Source organism: Grampus griseus, assembly GCF_964374135.1.
Source record: "Grampus griseus genome assembly, chromosome: 4".
Lineage (NCBI taxonomy): Eukaryota > Metazoa > Chordata > Mammalia > Artiodactyla > Delphinidae > Grampus > Grampus griseus.
The window spans coordinates 142,898,536-142,917,487 of record NC_138997.1 but is presented as its reverse complement, the minus strand read 5'-3'; the positions used below and the strand labels follow the sequence as shown (position 1 = coordinate 142,917,487).

The window sequence follows — 18,952 nt, the reverse complement described above, 5'->3', positions numbered from 1 at the left end:
GGCCCCTGCGGCTGGCCTGGGGTCCCCACGGGTGCGGAGGCCAGGGCGGGTGGGGCGGAGGCCCTGGACGTTCTGGAAGTCAGGGCGGCCTGCGGCCCTGGCAGCGGTGATGGCGGCAGCTGGATGAAATGCTGTGAAGACCCTCCCGTGGCCGGAGGCCTCCTCCGCGGCACCTCCTCCCTGGCGTCCTTTGGGGCCCTCGCGGGCTTGGGGCACCGTGTCAGATGCCCGCCTTGTCGCTGTAGAAGGGCGTGACGTGGAACATGTAGCAGTGCGTGCACACGCGGACGGGCTTCACCTGCCCGTAGCGGGGCAGCGGTGCCGAGTGCGAAGAGCAGCGGGAGCAGAAGATCTGGAAGGCGAAGGGTGGGAGGCGGGGCCGGTGGGCTGGGCAGGGCTCCCAGCAGCCCCTGCGCCTCACCCCTTCCTGACCTTGGCCTCTCAGGGGCGCGCAGCAAGGACGGGGTCGGAGCCCCGGGTGCCGCCGGCCTTCCTGCCCTTCCTCCCACCCAGAGCATCCCGGGCGTGCGCGGGTGGGTGTCTCCCGGCACCCCCCCCCGTGGGGCTGGAAGCTTCAGGAAAACCTGGCGCAAGTCTTGGCCAGGAGGCCGCGCCGACGGAGGGGGTCCTGGCCCCATACCCAGGCTGCCGCAGGCTCCTACTCAGACCCTCCATCCCCTCCCCGTCCTCAGGTCTGAAGTGGCCAGGACTGGGCACTGCACCATCACACCCAGCGGGCGGAGTGCCTGGAGTCCACACCCTGTGCCAAGGCAGAGCAGGGCCCAGGGCTCAGGCGTGTCTGCACAAGGACCCCGGGGCATCGGTCCGGACTTCCGGACCTCGGCGCCACGTCTGTGACGGCCCCTGCGATGCCCGCAGCGACAGCCCGAGGGGCCGCGGGACGACCTCGGCCGCCCCACCCACCTTCCCACAGCTCCGGCAGTGGTGCTTCCTGCGGATGACGGTGAAGGGGGCTTTGCACGCGGTGCAGAAGCCGCAGGCCTCGTCCGGGACCCACTCGGGCGGGTCTATGACAACGACAGGGGGGGACACGTCAGCCAGAGGGACCCGTGCAGTGGCGGCAGTGGGGACCGGTGACTGGGGTGGGGGTCGGAGGCTGGCGGCTGTGCAGGAGCCTCTGGTGGGGCAGCCTGCCCCCCACTCCCCCCCTCCGGTCCTCCCTGAGGCTCGGTACCGGCTGCGGTTTCAGGAAACTGACGGTGTCCCATGGACGGGTCAGTCTTTGCAGCTGTCGGCCGTGCTCATCGATCGGACCCCAGCTGCGGCCTGCACCTCGCCCCAGGACTCGGGGCACGGGCAGGGAGCGTCCACCCGGACAACCCTCTCCCGGCCGGCACCCAGCCTGGCAGGGCCCTTGGGCGAAAATGGGGGTTGGGAAATGAAGAAATCAGCCCCCTCTGTGGACCCCTCCGTCAATCAGCCCCGCCCACCCCAGCTCCAGGGCTGTTCTCAGGTTCCTGAGGAGAGGCGCCGAGGCTGGCCCTGGCCTCTCCCGACACCTGTGCAGCCTGGCAGCTGCCTGTGGGCCTGTCCCATGTCACTTCTCCAGGCGATCACGGGGGAAGCCTCTGGGTCTCTGCTCTGGAATTTGGGTGGGAGGGTGTGTGTTGGCGCTGGGAGAAGCCATCTTGCACGGGGGGACATGCCTTTCCTCCCACCCCAGACATAAGATGCCCACTGCGTACCAACCCCAAGCCCAGTACCGCCGCCCAGAGGGAGAACGAACACCTGGATGGCTCCCTGGGGCCACAGTGTGGGCTCAGGGGTCTCCCGTCCACTCTCACACAACCCCCAAGGGAACTCAGCAAGGCCGCCTGCCCACCAGAGACCGGGGTCTCCTCGTCTCCCTCTCTCCCCCTCTCCTCACCAACCTGCACCAGAGGACCTGCCCCTCCCCACCCTGCGCACAGAACCGCCCCTCCCCCCGACCCCTCCCACCCAGCTCTCCCGCTTCTGCTCCGGACCCCATCAGCTCACCCCCGATCAGCTCACCCCCGACTGCAGGGAGATGGCTTCTCATGCTTGCCACCCTCCCCCGCCCCCGTGTGAAATCCTTGGCCGGCCCCAGTGACGCCCTGGACGGCGCCCGGCAGCTCCGGGGCCACGCCGGGCCACGAGGCCAGCTCCAACACACAAGTCGAGACCCCCGCCCAAGGAGGATGGTGAGGGTCCTGAGGACTTGCTGGGTCCACGCCCTGCCCTGGGAGCCACTCCCAGGAGGGGGCTGGACTGGCGGCCCACGGGGGGACATGGCCCTGGCAGTGGGCCGGGCCCCTCCAGACCTCGCAGTTCACCACCTGCACGCTCCTCGAGCAGGGGTTCCGAGTTTCCGGCGGGCGTTCTAGTTATGGCACTGTGTGCGATTTTCACAGGAGGGTAGAGAAGACCAGGGCTCAGGGCGTTTAGGAAGCAGGGAAGCTTGTGCGGCCGCCCCCAGGGGATCCCGGCCAAGGGGCAGTGCGAGGGAGGCCCTGAGCCGGGACCAGCGGGGACCCGCGCCGCCGGCCAGGCACACCGGGGCCAGCCGCCTCCTTCTCAGTTCCAGTCGCATTCGACACTTGCCCAGGCCCGTCTGCCGCTGCCCGTCTGAGCACCTCTCCAGGCCTCCGGCCCCTTCCAAAGGCCTTTGGCGGCCCCCTCCCCACAGATATGTTGCCAGTGCCCCCAGCCCACCCTGGACGCTCCTTCCTTGACTGCCAAGCCACCGGGCCTGCAGCCGGCCGACCTCCAGGCTAACGGGGGAGCAGGCCGCTAGGGGAGGCCTTTCCTGCGGGGCAGGTGAACGCTGAGGGGTCGGCAGTGTGCCTGTGGCCTGGGACCAGCCACTTCCAGCTGCGGTCAACAGCCTGGACCCCGGCATCTCAGTGCTCCTCACACCCTCCCTCTGCCCCCCAGGCTGAGATGTTCAGTAATGGGCCTGAGGTTAGGTGGCGGCAGCTCAGAGGACCTGTGCCCATCCTGGGAGCCCAGGAGGGAAGCTGGAGTAAGAGGCTGCACCCCCTGGGAAGCGGCACGTCTAGGTGTCTGGGGAGGGGCCCCCGCTGGAGGAGCGCTGCCCGCCCCGAGCCTGCAGTCCAGGGCAGAGCGGCGGAAACGTCCAGACAGGGCTCCTGCTCTCCGCTCGGCACGCAGTGCATTGGCCCCTGGCTCCCGGGCCCTCACGCACCTTCCAAGTCTCCATCTCGGGTCTTGGCTGCGAGTTCAGAGGATGACAGGGTCTCCTGGCACAGAGCGCAGTCCTCCAAGGCCGCGCTCCGCAGGGTCTGGGTGACTAGAAGAGAGAGGGTGGCCGCTGGGGTCAGTGGGCCACCACCTGTCCCTGGGAGGTGCCGCCAGCGGGGAGTAGCCCCCGAACAACCCCCAGTCCCGCGTGTGGAGTGGGTCACCGCAGCCCTCACCCAGCATCCCCGCAGGCTGGGTGCTGACCCCGCAGGGGGCCTTCCCATCCGAGTGCCCTCAGGTGTGCAGCTGGTCCTGCCTGTGGGCCCCCAGCCCCAGGGCCCACCGTCGTTGCTTGCAGAGCAAGAAGCCAGCCCCAGAAGGCAGCCCCGCCCAGAATCCCCTGGCAGATGGGGGCAGTGTGGTCCAGTGGTGTGGACCCTGGGCGGCACAGCTGGGTCGGCACACAGGACAGATTTCTCCTCCCTATGGGCGAGGATGTGCCCTCCAGGGCTGGGCCGGCTGCCCCGTGTGTCCAGACGTTCTTGAGCAGAAGCCCCTATGATGAGAAGCCGCTCGCCCAGAATGGGAGCCTCAGCCCAGCAGAGGGTGGGCAAGCAGGGGTCGGGCCCCTTCCCCACGCTCGGACCCTGCCACCTCCTTCCAGGGAGCGAGGGGCCAAGCTCCCTGTGCCTTAGCATTCCCTGCCTGACACCTGCTCCCTCACCAAGTAACTCTGTTCTGCGTGTGCGTGTGTGTGCACGCGTGTGTGAGTATGTGAGGCAGCTCACAGACGGCCACTCCCCCGAGCAGGGAACCCACGTCCCCTCCTTGGCTGTGGGCTGGCCCCTGGCTGCTCTGACAGACGGAGTTTGGTAGAAGTGACAGTGTACCGCTTCCGGGTCCTGTCTCCAGGCCCGTCAGCTGTCGGAAGTGGGGTGGCCTGGCTGGGGCGTGGGCATGTGGGGCTGTGACCCCCATGCGTCCCCAAGCCCACCTCTCGGGGTACCCAGGGCCTGTGCCCCTCTGCCCACAAAAGCCGGGTGGCGGTGCCGGGCCAGGTCTGGGGGTGCAGATTTCCGCAGGCCCCCCACATCCGGGGGGGGGGGTGGGCACGACGGTCAGCCTAGGCCTCAGAGCCTGTCCCGAGCTGGCACTCACCCTTCTTTAGCTTTTCCTTGTCGTCCGTTTCCGGCTTGGTGGCCATGACCTGGAAGAGGGTCTTGAGAATACTTCTGAGGTCGCTGGCGTAGTTGGTCTGCAGCTGGTCGGCCACGCCTGGGGGAGGACGCCCGAGGAGGGGGCGTTAGGTCCTGGCAGCTGGTGAACCCAGCCGGGGCTCGTGGTCAGAGACCAACGTGTCCTCGGGTGAGTGGGCGCGAGAAGAGGCTGCCCCGCCCCCGTGACGCTCTTTTGGCAGAAGCAAAAGCTCAGGAGTCAAGGGGAGGTGGCGGAGGGGGGCAGAGTACCCAGCAGCCCTCCCCCGGGGGCCAGTTATTCGCCTTCGTGCTCTTATCCTGGTCCCTCACTGAGGGACAACCCCAGAGCCCCCAGCTGTGCCCACCTGCGTGGCAGCACCTTCCCCTCATGGCCACCTCGACTGCGGGGATGCGGTGAGGTTCCACGTGGCTGGGGGGCCGAGGGTGGACCCTGCCCAGACATGGGGCCCAGCGCCGGCTCCTCGGCACCCCCCGCCAGCCGGCCCCCGCTCCCTGGCCGGACAAGGCTTCTCCCACCCTCACCTGCAGAGGTTTCCTCTGTCTCTCAATTAGGTGGACTCGGCCCTTCTCAGTGAAGAGCGCTGCTAGCTCTTCAGGGGCACAAGGGGCTGCCATTAACAGCAAAGCCAGGGAGTGACCGTGCACATCCCAGCAGCACATGGGCGCCCCGGGACCCATCACTGCGCTGATACCGTGGCCGGCGCTTCCGGGGGCTTCCTTGCGTGCCAGCAGCCATGTTGAGTACCAGCTGGCATGACGTTCCCCAGACCTCTAAACAAACCCGTGTAGTGGATTCCGGCAGATGTCTGAACCGCAGCTCAGAGTCACCCCGGGGTCCTCCTGCCCCCACCTGGCCTGGCCGGGGGCAGTGCCGAGTGACCCTGGGGGATCATGATCCTGACCTGCAGTGTCCGCCAGTCCACAGGCTGCCCCGCGGCTGCCCCTCCACCCGGGGGCCCGGGCGTGCCGCGGACACTCCAGGCCAGGGGAGCTGGGCTGCAGGACGGGCACTGTGTGAACCCAGCTGCCCCGGGGAGGTGTCGGGGAAGGGCAGGCAGGAGGCCAGGAGGGTGGACTTCACTGCACACTTGTCATACTTTTAAACCATGAGAAAGCGGCAGCTATTCAGAACACACAAATCTAGGGAAAGCGCTGCTACGAAGACACCGCTTGTGCTCACTCCCCTCACTGAACTCCCTAGGGAGACAACAGTCATCGTCCTGTTGTCTGCCACCCCAAGAGAGGAAACATCAGTTGGGACAGGACGCACAATGAACTCTGACCCACACATTGAACAGAGCCTCCCTGTGTGAGCAGTGAGGGGCCACTGGGACCAGAATAGGGTCCTCCACCCCCCACGGGAGGGCCCGGCAAAGCACGACGCCCACCTCTTTACCGGGCCGGGCTCATGGCGGGGCTCGCGGGCGAAGGATGAAGTGATGTGGTGAGGAAGGCCCAAGGCAGGGCTGACACCCGAGCAGCCCAGCATCAGCGGGGAACCTCCCGCACCTGGGCCAGCCGCTCCGCTAAAGCACGCCCCCCCCCACCCCTGTGTGTCCCCAAGCCCACGCCCCGCCCCAGGCCCAGAAGTGGCACCTGAAATGCAGACAAACAGGCGGTGGATCAGGTCGTGGCTGCCGTGGAACCGGGACCGGATCTTCTCTCTGATGGCCACGGGGCCTGCATCCGGCCCCATCTCGTCTGAGGGGCAGGAGCCGGCCGTGAAGCCGCTGTGCAGAGAAGGAAACACAGGAGCGCAGGTGGAGGGACGAGGGAAGGCAAAATCTCTGCCCGGAGGCCCCCCCCGTCGCGGGAGCCCACTGGGGCTAACGCCACGTGCTGAGCTCCTCCCGTGGGAGAGTCACCGCCCCTACTCACACCCTCTGCAGGGGGCTGATGGGCTCCCAGAAGATGTGTCCACACCCTAACCCCTGCACCTGCCAGCAGGACCCGTTTGGAAGAAAAGGCTTTGCGGCTGCAGTCAAGGTAAGGATCTTGAGAGGAGACATCATGGATTACCTGGTGGCCCTAATCTAAGGACAAGTGTCTTTGTGGGAGACGGGAGAGGAGACACAGACACACGGGGGAGGGGAGGAGGTGAAGTGGCCACGATACAGAGATCAGGGTGATGTGGCCACAAGCCTGGGGGTGCCCGGAGCCACCAGAAGCTGGAAGACGCAGGAAGGACCCTCCCTGAGAGCCTCCGGAGCGGGGACAGCCCTGTCAGATTTCAGATTTCTGGCCTCCCGCCTGCGAGAGAAGAGATTTCTGTTATTTTAAGCCCCCAGGTCGTGGTGCTGTTTTACTAAGACTGTCCTTCGTCCCCACCATGCACTTCCCTTCCCACGGCCCAGGGGTCCTGCTGCAGGTGCTGCGAGCTCTGCTGTTCAGGGGTCACCCTGCGGCCCTAAGTAGTGGCCGCAGTTGAGCCTACACTGTTAGGGCGTCCACTGACCGTCCTGTTCTTAAATCATTTATCTCCCATCTTCTATTTCTGCCGTTTTGTCCCACTTTCTGGGAAATTTCCTCTTTTTTCCTCCGACTTTCCCCTCGACATTTTTGCTACCAGGTTTTTAATTTCCTGCTCTCTCTGTTGTTTCATGGATGTGAAATATTTTATCTATCTAGAAACATTAATTATATATTTTTTCTGATTTTCTTTTTTTTTTTTTTTTGGCTGTGCCGCGAGGCATGCGGGATCTTAGTTCCCCGACCAGGGATTGAACCTGTGCCCCCTGCAGTGGAAGCGTGGAGTCTTAACCACTGGACCATCAGGGAAGTCCGTCATTATAATTTTTTAGAAGTTGCCTTTGGTGGCCTGCACTATCTCTGTTTCTGCTTTTCTGTGGGGGAGTTGGTTTTTTCATGCCTGCCTCAAATGCAGAGACCCCTGTCAGAGAGAGGCCCTGGCGTGGCCTCCTGGCATGGCGGAATAGCGGCCGCCCTCGCATCACTGGTGGGAATGTAAACTGGTGGATGACTTTGGGGAGGTGCTCTGGCATCACCTCAGAGAAGCTGGCACACTCCTCAGCCCAGGGGCCGTGGTTGGCACACACCCAAGACCCTGCCCTGTGCAACTGCAGACGTGGCAGAACCTTCAGGGCCGTTCTGGAAGTTCCAGTAAAATCCACCAGTGATGGAGGAGGAGAATCCACTGTCATCCTGTCATGCTGTGGCCCGCCTGATTGTAGCGGGTGAGCAGCCCTGGCCCCTTGTGGACGTGGACGACCCTCGCCGACACGGCAGAGAGACGCGCACAGCTGCCCGATATCTCACTTAGGGGCACGTCCCTTGGTGTCAAACCATCAGGAAGCTCGGAGATGTGACGCGCCTGAGAATTCAGTGCAGGGGGCGCTGGGGCTGGAAAGGGCCCCAGACTGGCTTCATGGGCTCTCCCTGCTCAGACGAGTGCGCGTCCGACTGGCACACTCTAGCGACGTGAACATTGGTTTGTAAGTAATATTTCTTTTAAAAAAGTGTATTTATTTTATTTATTTATCTCTGGCTGCACTGGGTCTTCGTTGCTGCACGCGGGCCCCTCACCGCGGTGGCCTCTCTTGTTGCGGAGCACAAGCTCCAGGCGCACAGGCCCCAGCAGCTGTGGCATGCGGGCTCAGCAGTTGTGGCTCGCAGGTCCCAGAGCGCAGGCTCAGCAGCCGTGGCGCACGGGCCCAGCTGCTCCGCACCATGTGGGATCCTCCCGGACCAGGGCTCGAACCCGTGTCCCCTGCCTTGGCACGCAGATTCCCAGCCACTGCGCCACCAGGGAAGTGCCCTTATCAGTACTATTTCACCAGAACGTGGAGGAGCGGTGGGAGGCTGAGGGCGAGGCTGGGACCCTTGTGATGATCTACAGCTCTGCCCTCCCAGACCCCCTGCCAGGTTTCCAGAGATGAAGCCCTTGACTTTCTGCCTGGGGGGTGTGGACTTGGCGGCCCCTGTCCTGGGAGCTGAGTAAAGAAGGGGGATGCAACATCACTGTCCGGGGTGTCAGCTTCCATCAACGCCCCCAGTCTCAGTTCACAGCCTCACCCAAAAGACTGGGAAGCAGGAGCCCAAGCAAATATTTACACACACTATTTGCAGCAGCGTTATTCACAAGAGCCCAAGGGGAAACAACCCAAGTGCCCGTCAACAGATGATGGATACACAAAACGTGGTCCCTCCATACGATGGAATATTATCCAGCCTTAACACGGAAGAAAATTCTGACACCAGCTACCATATGGACGCACCTGTAGGACATTAGGCCCAGTGACAGAAGCCGGTCACAAAAGGACAAACACCGTGTGACTCCGCTTACGTGAGGTCCCTGGAGGAGTCACATTCACAGAGACAGAAAGCAGATGGTGGGTGCCGGCTGCTGGGGAAGGGGGCTTGAGTGGGGACAGAGTTTCAGTCTGGGATGATGAAAAGTTCTGGAAATAAAGAGTGGTGGCATTTATACCACATTGTGAATGTGTACAATGCCACCGAATTGTACACTTAAGTATGGTTAAAAGAGTAAAATTTATGTTAGATGTATTTTGCCAAAATTAAAAAGTAGGGGGAAAAAAAGATTTAGGACAGGGGAGGGCAGAGGAAAGGGGACTGGAAAGGTTAAGTAGCGAAGAGAGCTGATGGATTTGGCATCAATACAACAGGTTAAGAGTGAATACATGCTAAAAACCATTAAATTATACACTTGTATAGTACATATTTTTAATAATTAAAAAATTGAAGTATAGTTGATTTACAATGTTGTGTTAGTTTCCGGCGTACAGCAAAAATTATACACTTTTAAAGGGTGAACTGAATGGTCTATATACTATATACCAATAAAGCAGTTACTGTTGAAGACCCAATTATATTAAGATAGAGTAGCAATAAACAAACTGAAAATGAAATTAAGAAACAACCCTATCTGCAATAGCATCCAAAAGATTTAAATATTTGGAATAAACTTAACAAAAAAGTGCAAGAGTGACACACGGAAAACTACAAAACGTCACTGAAATAAATTAGACCTAAATAAATGGAAAGACACCCTATGTTCATGGTTGAGGACTTAATATTGTTAAGATGGCAATACTCCCCAAATTGGTCAATAAGTTCAATGCAATCTGTGTCAAGATAGCCGCCTTTTCTTTTTCCATGCAGAAGTTGACCAGCTGATCCTAAAATTCGTACGGAAACGCAAGGACTCAGAACAGCCAAAACAATCTTGAAAAAGAAACAAGCTGGAGGACTCACACTCATGACGTGGACTTTAGCATGAAACGCCAGTAAATACGACTGAGGCACTGGCATAGGACACGTGACGACGGAAGAGAATTGCAAGTCCAGAAATAAACCCACACGTTTGTGGGCAACTGATTTTCCAAAGGGGTGCCAAGATCATCCAACGAGGAAAGAACGCTCTTTTCAAAAGATGGTGCTGAGATAGAGAAAGACCGTCTCTCCAATAAGTGCTGCTGGGAAAACTGGAAGCTGCACATAAAGGGATGAAATTAGAACGTTTTTTCACACCACATATAAAAATAAACTCAAAGTGAATTAAAGACCTAAATGGAAGCCTGGAAACTATAAAACTCCTAGAAGAAGACACCGGCAGAACACTCTCTGACATGAGCCATAGCAATATTTTTTTTGGATCTGTCTCCCAAGGCAAAGGAAACAAAAGCAAAAATAAACAAATGGGACCTAATTAAACTTAAAAGCTCTTGCAACAGCAAAGGAAACCATCGACCAAATGAAAAGATAACCTACTACATGGGAGAAAATATTTGAAAAAGATATGACCAATAAGGGGTTAATATCCAAAATATATAAACAGCTCATACAACTCAATAAAAAAAATAAAAAAATAAACCAGATTAAAAAATGGGCAGAAGACCTGAATAGACATTTTTCCAAAGAATACATACAGATGAAAAGCACATGAAAAGATGCTCAACTTCGCTAATCATCAGAGAAATGCAAATCGAAACCATGAGATATCACCTCCCACCCATCAAATGACCATCATCAAAAAGACCAAAAACAACAAGTGTTGCTGAGGATGTCGACAAAAGGGAACCCTCCCACACTGTTGGTGGGAATGTAAATTGGTGCAGCCACTTTGGAAAACAGTATGGAAGGTCTCTCAAAAAACTAAGAATAGAATTACCATATGATCCAGCAATTCCACTCCTGGGTATATATCTAAAGAAAATGAAAACAGAAAAGATACGTGCACCCCAATGTCCATAGTAGCATTATTCACAATAGCCAAGACATGGAAGCAACCTAAATGTCAATCAACAGATGAATGGATAAAGAAGATGTGGTGTATACATACAATGGAATATTACTTAGCCATAAAAAAGAATGAAAATTTGTCAATTCCAACAACATGGATGCACGTGGACGGTATTATGCTAAGTGAAATTCGTCAGACAGAGAAAGACAAATACTATATGTTATCACTCACATGTAGAAATCTAAAAAATAAAACAAACAAATGAATATAACAAAACAGAAGGAGACTCACGGATATAGAAAACACACTAGTGGTCACCACTGGGGAGAGGGAAGGAGGGAGGGGCATGATAGGGGTAGGGGATTAAGAGGCACAAACTATTAAGTATAAAATAAATAAGCTACAAGGACATATTGTAACAGCACAGCGAATACAGCCAGTATTTTAGAATAACTTTAAATGGAGTATAAGCTATAAAAATATTGGATTTCTATGTCATGCAACCTGAAACTAATACAATATTGTAAATCAATTATACTTCAATAAAAATTTTTTTTTCTGGGAGAACTGCATTTCCACACACAAAAGAATGAAGTTAGACCTTACCTTATACCATATACAAAAACTGACTCAAATAGATCAAAGGTCTGTATCTATTCTAAAATTCTTAAACTTAGAAAGAATTTTAAATTCTTTAAAAGAATTCTTAAAAATTCTTAGAAAAGAACAGGAATCTTTGTGGTCCTGGATTAGGAAACAGTTTCTTAGGTGTGAAACCAAAAACACAGCAACCAAAACCAAATATCTCATTCAGCAGTTCCTCAGACAGTACGACACAGCAACTCCACCCTGAGGTATCTACCCAAGAGAACTGAAACACATGTTCACACAAAAATTAAAAACTTCTGTGCTTCAAAAGATACCTTCAAGAAAGTGAAAAACCCCACAGAATGTGAGAAAATTTTTGCAAATCATGTATCTGTCAAGGGTATAGTATCTGGAATACAGAAAACTCTTGCAACTCAACAATAAAAAAATAAATAACCCAACTAAAGAATGGACAATGGATTTGAAAAGACGTTTTTCCAAAGAAGATATACAAATGGCCAGTAAACACATGAAAAGATGCCATCATTGGTCATTTAGGAAATGCAAAGTAAAATGATAACGTGCTATTTTATATCCATTACGAGAACTGTAAGAGTTTAAAAAGGAAACAGAAAATAACAAGTGTGGGTGAAGATACGGAGAAATTGGAACCTTGTACATCCCTGGTGAGAATCTGAAATGCTACCGGAACTGTGGGAAACAGTTCAGCAGCTCCTCGTGCCGTATGACCCAGCAATTCCACCTCAAGGTATCTACCCAAGAGAACTGAAACATAGATTCACACAAAAGTTTGTACGTGAATGTTCATACCTACTAGCCAAACATGGAAGCAACCCAAACGTCAGTCAACTGACAAATGGATAAACAAAATGTGGTCTAGCCACACCATGGGATTAATTTTTGGCCATAGAAAGTGTGGACAGGTGCTACAGTGTGGATGAACCTCGAAAACATCAGGCTATTTGACAGAATCCAGCTACAAAGGTCACTTATTGTATGATTCCATGGCTTTGAAAAGTCTAGAAAAGTCTAGGCAAACCCAAGAGACAGAAAGTAGATTAATGGTTGCCAGTGGCAGAAGGGAGGGGAGGATGTTTGGGGTTTCTTTATGGGGTGATGAAAATGTTGAGATTAGATACCGGTGGCAGTTGCACAACTCTGTGCATATGCTGAAGACCACTGAATTGTACACTTTAAAAAGAATGAAAGGGTGTTTTCCTTGTAATCATCTAGCGACTCATATTCAAGAAAGAGCTCAAGCTAAATGCCCGTCAATAGTGGGTTGATTCAGTAAATTAGCTCATACAGTTTCCACAAAGGACAGTTAATGATGCTGGAAATTCCAAAATATTAAATAAAAAGGTAGCATTTTAAAAATTAGAGCTATCATATGTACATAAATGAGATTTGGGGACACACAGTCAAGGCAAAGCATCAACATTACATTTATTTGCATAGTAGGACTACGGATTCTTTTCTGAGCATCTTCTAAGATTCAGTATTACTTCTATGACCAGAAGAATAACTGTTAGGCTGAGGAGAGGCAGCGCCTACAGCAGGAGCCACTGCAGCCCTCCTGAGGCACAGAGTTTGTTTCTTAGTAGAGGGAAGGCATGCTCTGGGGCTCAGCCCCGCAGCCCCTGCCCCTCAGATAAAGCCCTGGAAGTGGGGCAGCCTTTCTGGACAAGGCGCTGCGGCTGGCAGGCAGCTCGCCTGCGAGAAACCAGAGGAAGGGCCCTGACTGTCAGCTGAGCGTTGAGAGCTACGAAGCCAGCGGTTCATGTTGTGCCTTAAAAGAGCAATGAACCCTCCCAGAAGACTGAGACCGAGGCTGGCCCACAGGTGGTGGGTGGGTCAGATGGCAACCATGGTCTCAACCCCAAGCCCTCAAGCCCTCTCCTGCTGCTCCGCAGAGTGGGGCGTGTGTGTGTGTGTGTGTCTGTGTGTGTGTGTGTGTGTCTGTGTGTTGGGGGGGGTGTGGATGGAAAGAGAGCCAGAGGCTCCATGAAGAGCCTGGTCCTCGGCAGAAGAACCAACAAGGTGCTGCCCACGGGCAACCCAGCTGGGCTTGGAAGGGCCACCGGGAACAAAAGAACAGAACACTGGGAGTGGGGCCTGGGACGTCACCTGGGGCCTGAGCTTGGGGCCTGGCTGGGTCAGCCCAGTCCTAGGGGCCACATAGATGGGCATTGTTTGGGCACCGGGGGCCCCAGGAACACTGCCCAGGGCCACCCTTTTGGAAGGGCGCTGGTCCTCCATGGGCAGCTGCTACGCAGCAGGCTGGGAGCACGGAAGAGGGTTCCAAGGATGAATCAGACCCTGTGTGTGGCCCCCAACAGCCCAGTCTAGTCGGGGAGCCACACGCTTTAACAAGACAGAGCTGAGAGGTTGGCTGGCGCCCAGCGGTCCAGGTCTATGGTGAGGGCAGGAACAGTGAGGGTGAGACATGGCCGGAAGTTGAGACGCAGAGGAAAAGTGGGCGAGAGAGGCTAGGGTGAAGGCGTGAGGGGCACCCACCTGCCAAGGGCTTCCTCTGCCTCCCCAAGCAGTCTGAGCTCCTGTCACCAGCCGTATCTACCCAGGCACTCAGCTTCAAATCTGCACGGTCACCTGGATGTCGAAAAATCCAGCACCTTCTGTGACCGATGCCCAACTGGATTCTGTTTCCTGCCACTCTCTTTTATTGAAGGCAGCACATATTCCCCGTAACAATTCCACTTAGGTTTGAATTACTAGGAAGTGTCAATTTTCTAGTAGCAAAAGACAGTGCAATTCTAAAGTTACATTAATACCAAAGGTTTTGTCCAGCCTGTGTCTTTGGCCACGGTCCATAGTGGCAAACTTTCCAAAGGGCACTCTTGAAAGGCACACATGGAGAAGTATCTGATTCCACGGTCAGAGTAGAAAAAATGGCCTTTTGACAGGAAAAGGACTTTGTCATTTTGAAGTTCTAGGGGTCTGTGAAATAAGAGATAGTACAACTTGGAAAAACTAATAGCATCACAAGGTGTTTCTGGCTATGACATCACATGGATGAATCTGTGAGCCTCTGAAACCCTTTGTAAAGGCCTCAGTAAGAGAAAAACAAGGAGGAGCAAGACGGACTGATGGAATCCAGAAGGAAGGTTTATGCTTGGATGTGGGGACATGGAAAGTCTGGACATCTGCGCAGCCACATACCAATTCTAATGAGCCAGCTTGGGCCCTGCTAGCTCCTCCTTACAAAATCCATCCATCCATCTATCCATCCATTTGTCCATCTATCTACCCAACCACCCACCCATTCATCTATCCATCGACCCATCCATCCATCCAACCATCTATCCAATCATCCATGTATCCATCTGTCCATCCATTGATCCATCCATCCATCCATCCATCCATCCATCTATCCAATCATCCATGTATCCATCTGTCCATCCATTGATCCATCCACCCATCCAACCATCTACCCAATCATCTACATATCCATCTGTCCATCCATCCATCTGTCCATCCATCAATCCATCCATCCATCCATCCTTCCAACCATCTACCCAATCATCCACATATCCATCTGTCCATCCATTGATCCATCCATCCATCCATCCATCCATCCAACCATCTATCCAATCATCCATGTATCCATCTGTCCATCCATCCATCTGTCCATCCATCAATCCATCCATCCATCCATCCATCCATCCATCCATCCATCCATCCAACCATCTACCCAATCATCCACGTATCCATCTGTCCATCCATTGATTCATCCATCCATCCAACCATCTACCCAATCATCCATGTATCCATCTGTCCATCCATCCATCCATCCATCCATCCATCCATCCATCCATCCTAGTATGGTGAGGATTTAGCAGGGAGGTATGTGTGTGCTGATATGGGTCGAACTGTGTCTCCCCAAATTCATATGTTGAAGTGCTAACCCCCAGTACCTCAGAACGTGGCTTTATCGGGATATAGAGTCACTGCAGATGTAATTAGTTAAGATGAGGTCATTAGGGTGGGTCCTAATCCAATATGACTGGTGTTCTTCAAAAAATGAGAAATTTGGACACAGGTGCACACAGAGGAAGAATGACATGTAAAGAAAAGGCAGAGATCAGAGCTTAGCATCTACAAGCCAAGGGGCCCCAAGAATTGCCAGTATCCATCAGAAGTGAGAGGGCAGAGGCCTGGACAGATCCTCCCTCATGGCCTCAAAAGGAACCACCCTGCTGACACCCTGATCCAGGACTTCTGGCCTCCAGAACTGAGACAATCCATTTTTATGGTTGACCCTGCAGTTTGTAGTACTTTGTTACAGCAACCCTACAAACGAACACAAACGTGATGGCACAAAGCTGACAGGCCCAGGCTGCCCAGGGGGCGTCAGCACAAATATCTTTGGGGCAGCAACTATGCTAATTTATTGTGAACAGACCAGATCTCCCTGCTTCCTCTACTCTCCAGCCACTTGCAAAGTCTTTCTTCTAGTGGTTTTAATGAGTGACTCTGCGTTTGGAAGGAAGACAACTTACTCCAGTGCAACAACCCCTTGGGGTGAGCACAGGCTGGGAGGGAGGGGGAGGAAGGATAAACCCCTCTTGCCAAGGAGACCACAGCACATGGCTCAGGTCCACAGAGGGAACAAGAGAACAAGAAATGACTGGGACCGGGAGGGCTGGCGCCGACCCAGGAAACAACCCAAAGGAGCTGTTTCAGTCTCTTCTCACCAAGGGATGGCCAACGGAAACACCAACAGCTCTAGATGGGAACGCAGCCTGGCCGACGCCTGGCCAGTGAGACTCTGAGCCGAGAACCCATCTCGCCACACCAGACACCTGTCCCACCAACACTGTGAGATGATGAACGGCTGCTGTCAGAAGCCACTAAGTGTGTGGTAATTTGTTACGCAGCATGGCTGACTAATACAACTGGGCAGATGTTGTAACTGAGTGACCAAGTGGAGGCCGGCACCCTGAGTCAGGACTGAAAGCAAAATGAAACCGCTTTGGTGCAGAGAAGACTGACCTGGCGGGTACGTCCAGTAACAGCTCCTGTCTTGGGAGGCTCAGGGCATCCCCGGGGCTCACCTGAGTCTGTGCAGGTCGCCACACCAGAGCGCAGGCCCTGTGGAGCAGCAGGAGGAAGTGTGGCCGCCACCCAGCACCTGTGCCTGACACCCTTGCTCAGCTTGAGGCTCCACAGGAGCCTGTGCAAGTGGACAGTAAGTGATGGGTCCCCCACGGCAGGGGCAGCCACATACACTGCCCAGGGACAGACACCCTCTCAGCGCACTGCAGGCTGGTGCTGGGGGACAGGGGCTGGTCTCAGAGCCACCCCCACTGCTGACCAACGGCAGGCACAGGACTCTAGTGGCCACCACGCAAGCTAAACACAGAGGGGCGCTCACATCTACAGGGAGACGCCCGGTCTCCACACGTGACACCATCTGCCGGGGCCTGTCCCCACCCCCGCCGAGGCAGGAGGCTTATGAGGGTTGCTGGGGGTCCAGGCAGCCTGGGGACTCTGGGGGTGCGGGCGTGTTCACCTCTGAGCAGGGCCTGAGGGTGGGGAAGGCCCAGGCAGCCTGGGGCTTCGCTTCTGACCACAGACCTGGACTGAATGCCAGAGGGGGGAGCTGTTCAGAGGCCAGGCCCCAGGGCTGCTACAGAGCCCCTCCCGGTGCGGTGTGCACACGGGGCGGCCCCTGGCGGGGAGCCCAGCACCCAGAACCCGCCAGGCACAACTCCCCTGACCCTGTCAGGGGCTGCCACAGGAACTGCAGCTTCTACCAAGACCCGCAGGCCCCGGATAGAAAACCTTCTCAACCACAATTCAGACCATATCCCTCCTCTGCAGACACGTCTCACTCCCTGCTTCCCAGGTCACTTGGAGTAAAAGCCAGAAAGCCTTCCTGAGGCTCGAGGGGCCCGGCGTGCTCTGGACCCCTCTCTGTCAACCTCCTCTCCCACTCTATGCTTGTAGGCGCCTCCCAGCCGTGCCCCTTGCTGTCACAGACAAGACAAGCACGCTACGGCCATAGGGCACGGACATTACTAGGCCCAGAATGCATTTGTCTGGACACCCCCAGAGGCCCCCATTCTTTTGGTATCCATCCCAGCACCCTCTAACAGAAACGCTTTCCTTGGCCATCAACAGAACCTCCATTTCCTTCTCCCACCCTGCGTTACTGCTCCTGGGGTGCTTGTCCCCCTGACGCAGCACGCGTGTGCCGACTAGCAGTCTCACTGCGGAGAACGCGGGGCCGGCCACGCAGCGACTTCCGGCTGTCTGTTCACCGCTCTGCGCCCAGCATCAAAGACATTCCACCCCCCGCCCCGCGAGCCTCCCAATCTGTGTCCACTGAACACACGGCACAAATTCATTAGACACAGAGGAAGACTAGGTGCGGGCTGTCTGTGGGAATAAAGGCTTTCTCCTGGGATCGAGTGCTAAACGGATTCAGGAAAAAATCAACCCGCAGGGCCTCCTGAAACCTCACAGCTTTGGAGGTTCCTGTCTCTGCGTCCTCTTCCTCTCCTGCTGCAACCAGAAAATGTGTCTGATGGAACGACTCCTCGCGAGGGCCCCCCTCCCCCCAAAAGATATGTCGACATCCAATCCCCACGACCTGTGACCGTGACCTTATTTGGAAAAAAGGCCTTTGCAGATGTAAGTAAATTAAGGATCCTGACATGAGATCATCCCGAATTATCTGGGTGGCCCTAAACCCAATGACAAGCGTCCTGACAAGGGAAAGGGGAGAAGACAGAATCAGGGAGACTGCTGCGTGAGGAGGACGAAGAGACTGGGGTGACGCAGCCACGAGCCCAGGAGCCGCCGGAGACGCCAGGAGCCGGAAGAGGTGACGAAGGACCATCCCCTAGAGCTTCCAGCAGGGCTGCAGCCCAGCCCGCAGCTCGACCTCTGGGCCCCAGGACTGTGGGACTATACATCTCTGCTGTTGAAGCTGCCCAGTCTGTAGTGCCCCGTATGGGACCACAGGACACCAGTCCAGAGGGGAGGCTGTGGTCCAGTCCCGAGTCCATCTCTCACCCGCCGGGCGACCCAGGGGGTGACGTGGCCCAGACCCTGCTGCTCAGGCCCAGAACGGGCAGTAAAATCATCGCGGGTGGGCGCAGTGAGAACAAGGGCGACCACATCTGAAGGCGGGCGCATGGCGGACGCCCCGGTGCCCGAGCGCTGGTGGGGCAGCGTGAGGCCACAGCGAGCGGGCCCGAGTGACGGAAGTGTCCAAAGAAGCGGGCACACCGACGTAAGTCACAGACGGGGCACCTTCAGGGTTCTCTGGGAGTGAGACGGCCCTTCCCCGCCTGGGTCTCCCCTCAGCCGGTGGGCCCCGAACTAGCAAGGGGGTGGGGGCCGCTCAGACCCGTGATGACAGCCGCCCAGAAGATCACAGCTGCATCTTCCCCAAAGTTCCGAGCAGAGACCACAGGGCTCACGAGGACAACCCCGAGGGCTCACCCCCCCTATGAGCGACCCGACACGTATTCTGCCCAGACAAGCCCTGACTTCCATCTCATTTGAGGACCGGCTGCAACCTCGAGTTCACATATTCCAGTCCTGCCTACCTGTGACCAGACCTGGTTCTACGGCGGTTCTCAAACCCATTTCTAGAACACGTTGCGCTAGAGCTCATATTTTTAGAAGATATAATTTATTTGCATATTATCTGTGCATCCCTTTAAAAATGAATCCTGTCATGTTTTAAAAG

The 18,952-nt window shown here is 55.7% G+C and overlaps 1 protein-coding gene across 2 annotated transcripts in view; it reads right to left on the bottom strand.

Moving 5' to 3' along the window:
- Positions 1-220: 220 nt before the first annotated feature.
- Positions 221-18,952, bottom strand: part of ZFYVE28 (zinc finger FYVE-type containing 28) — a gene marked incomplete at both ends in the record, with an annotated part of 117,359 nt that continues 98,627 nt past the window's right edge. For both annotated transcript variants that reach the window (XM_082653702.1, XM_082653703.1), the window contains 5 exons: positions 221-352; positions 925-1,028; positions 3,188-3,292; positions 4,342-4,458; positions 5,997-6,130. In XM_082653702.1, coding sequence (XP_082509828.1) covers positions 221-352; positions 925-1,028; positions 3,188-3,292; positions 4,342-4,458; positions 5,997-6,130 — 592 coding nt within the window. The remainder of the gene's footprint in view (positions 353-924; positions 1,029-3,187; positions 3,293-4,341; positions 4,459-5,996; positions 6,131-18,952) is intronic.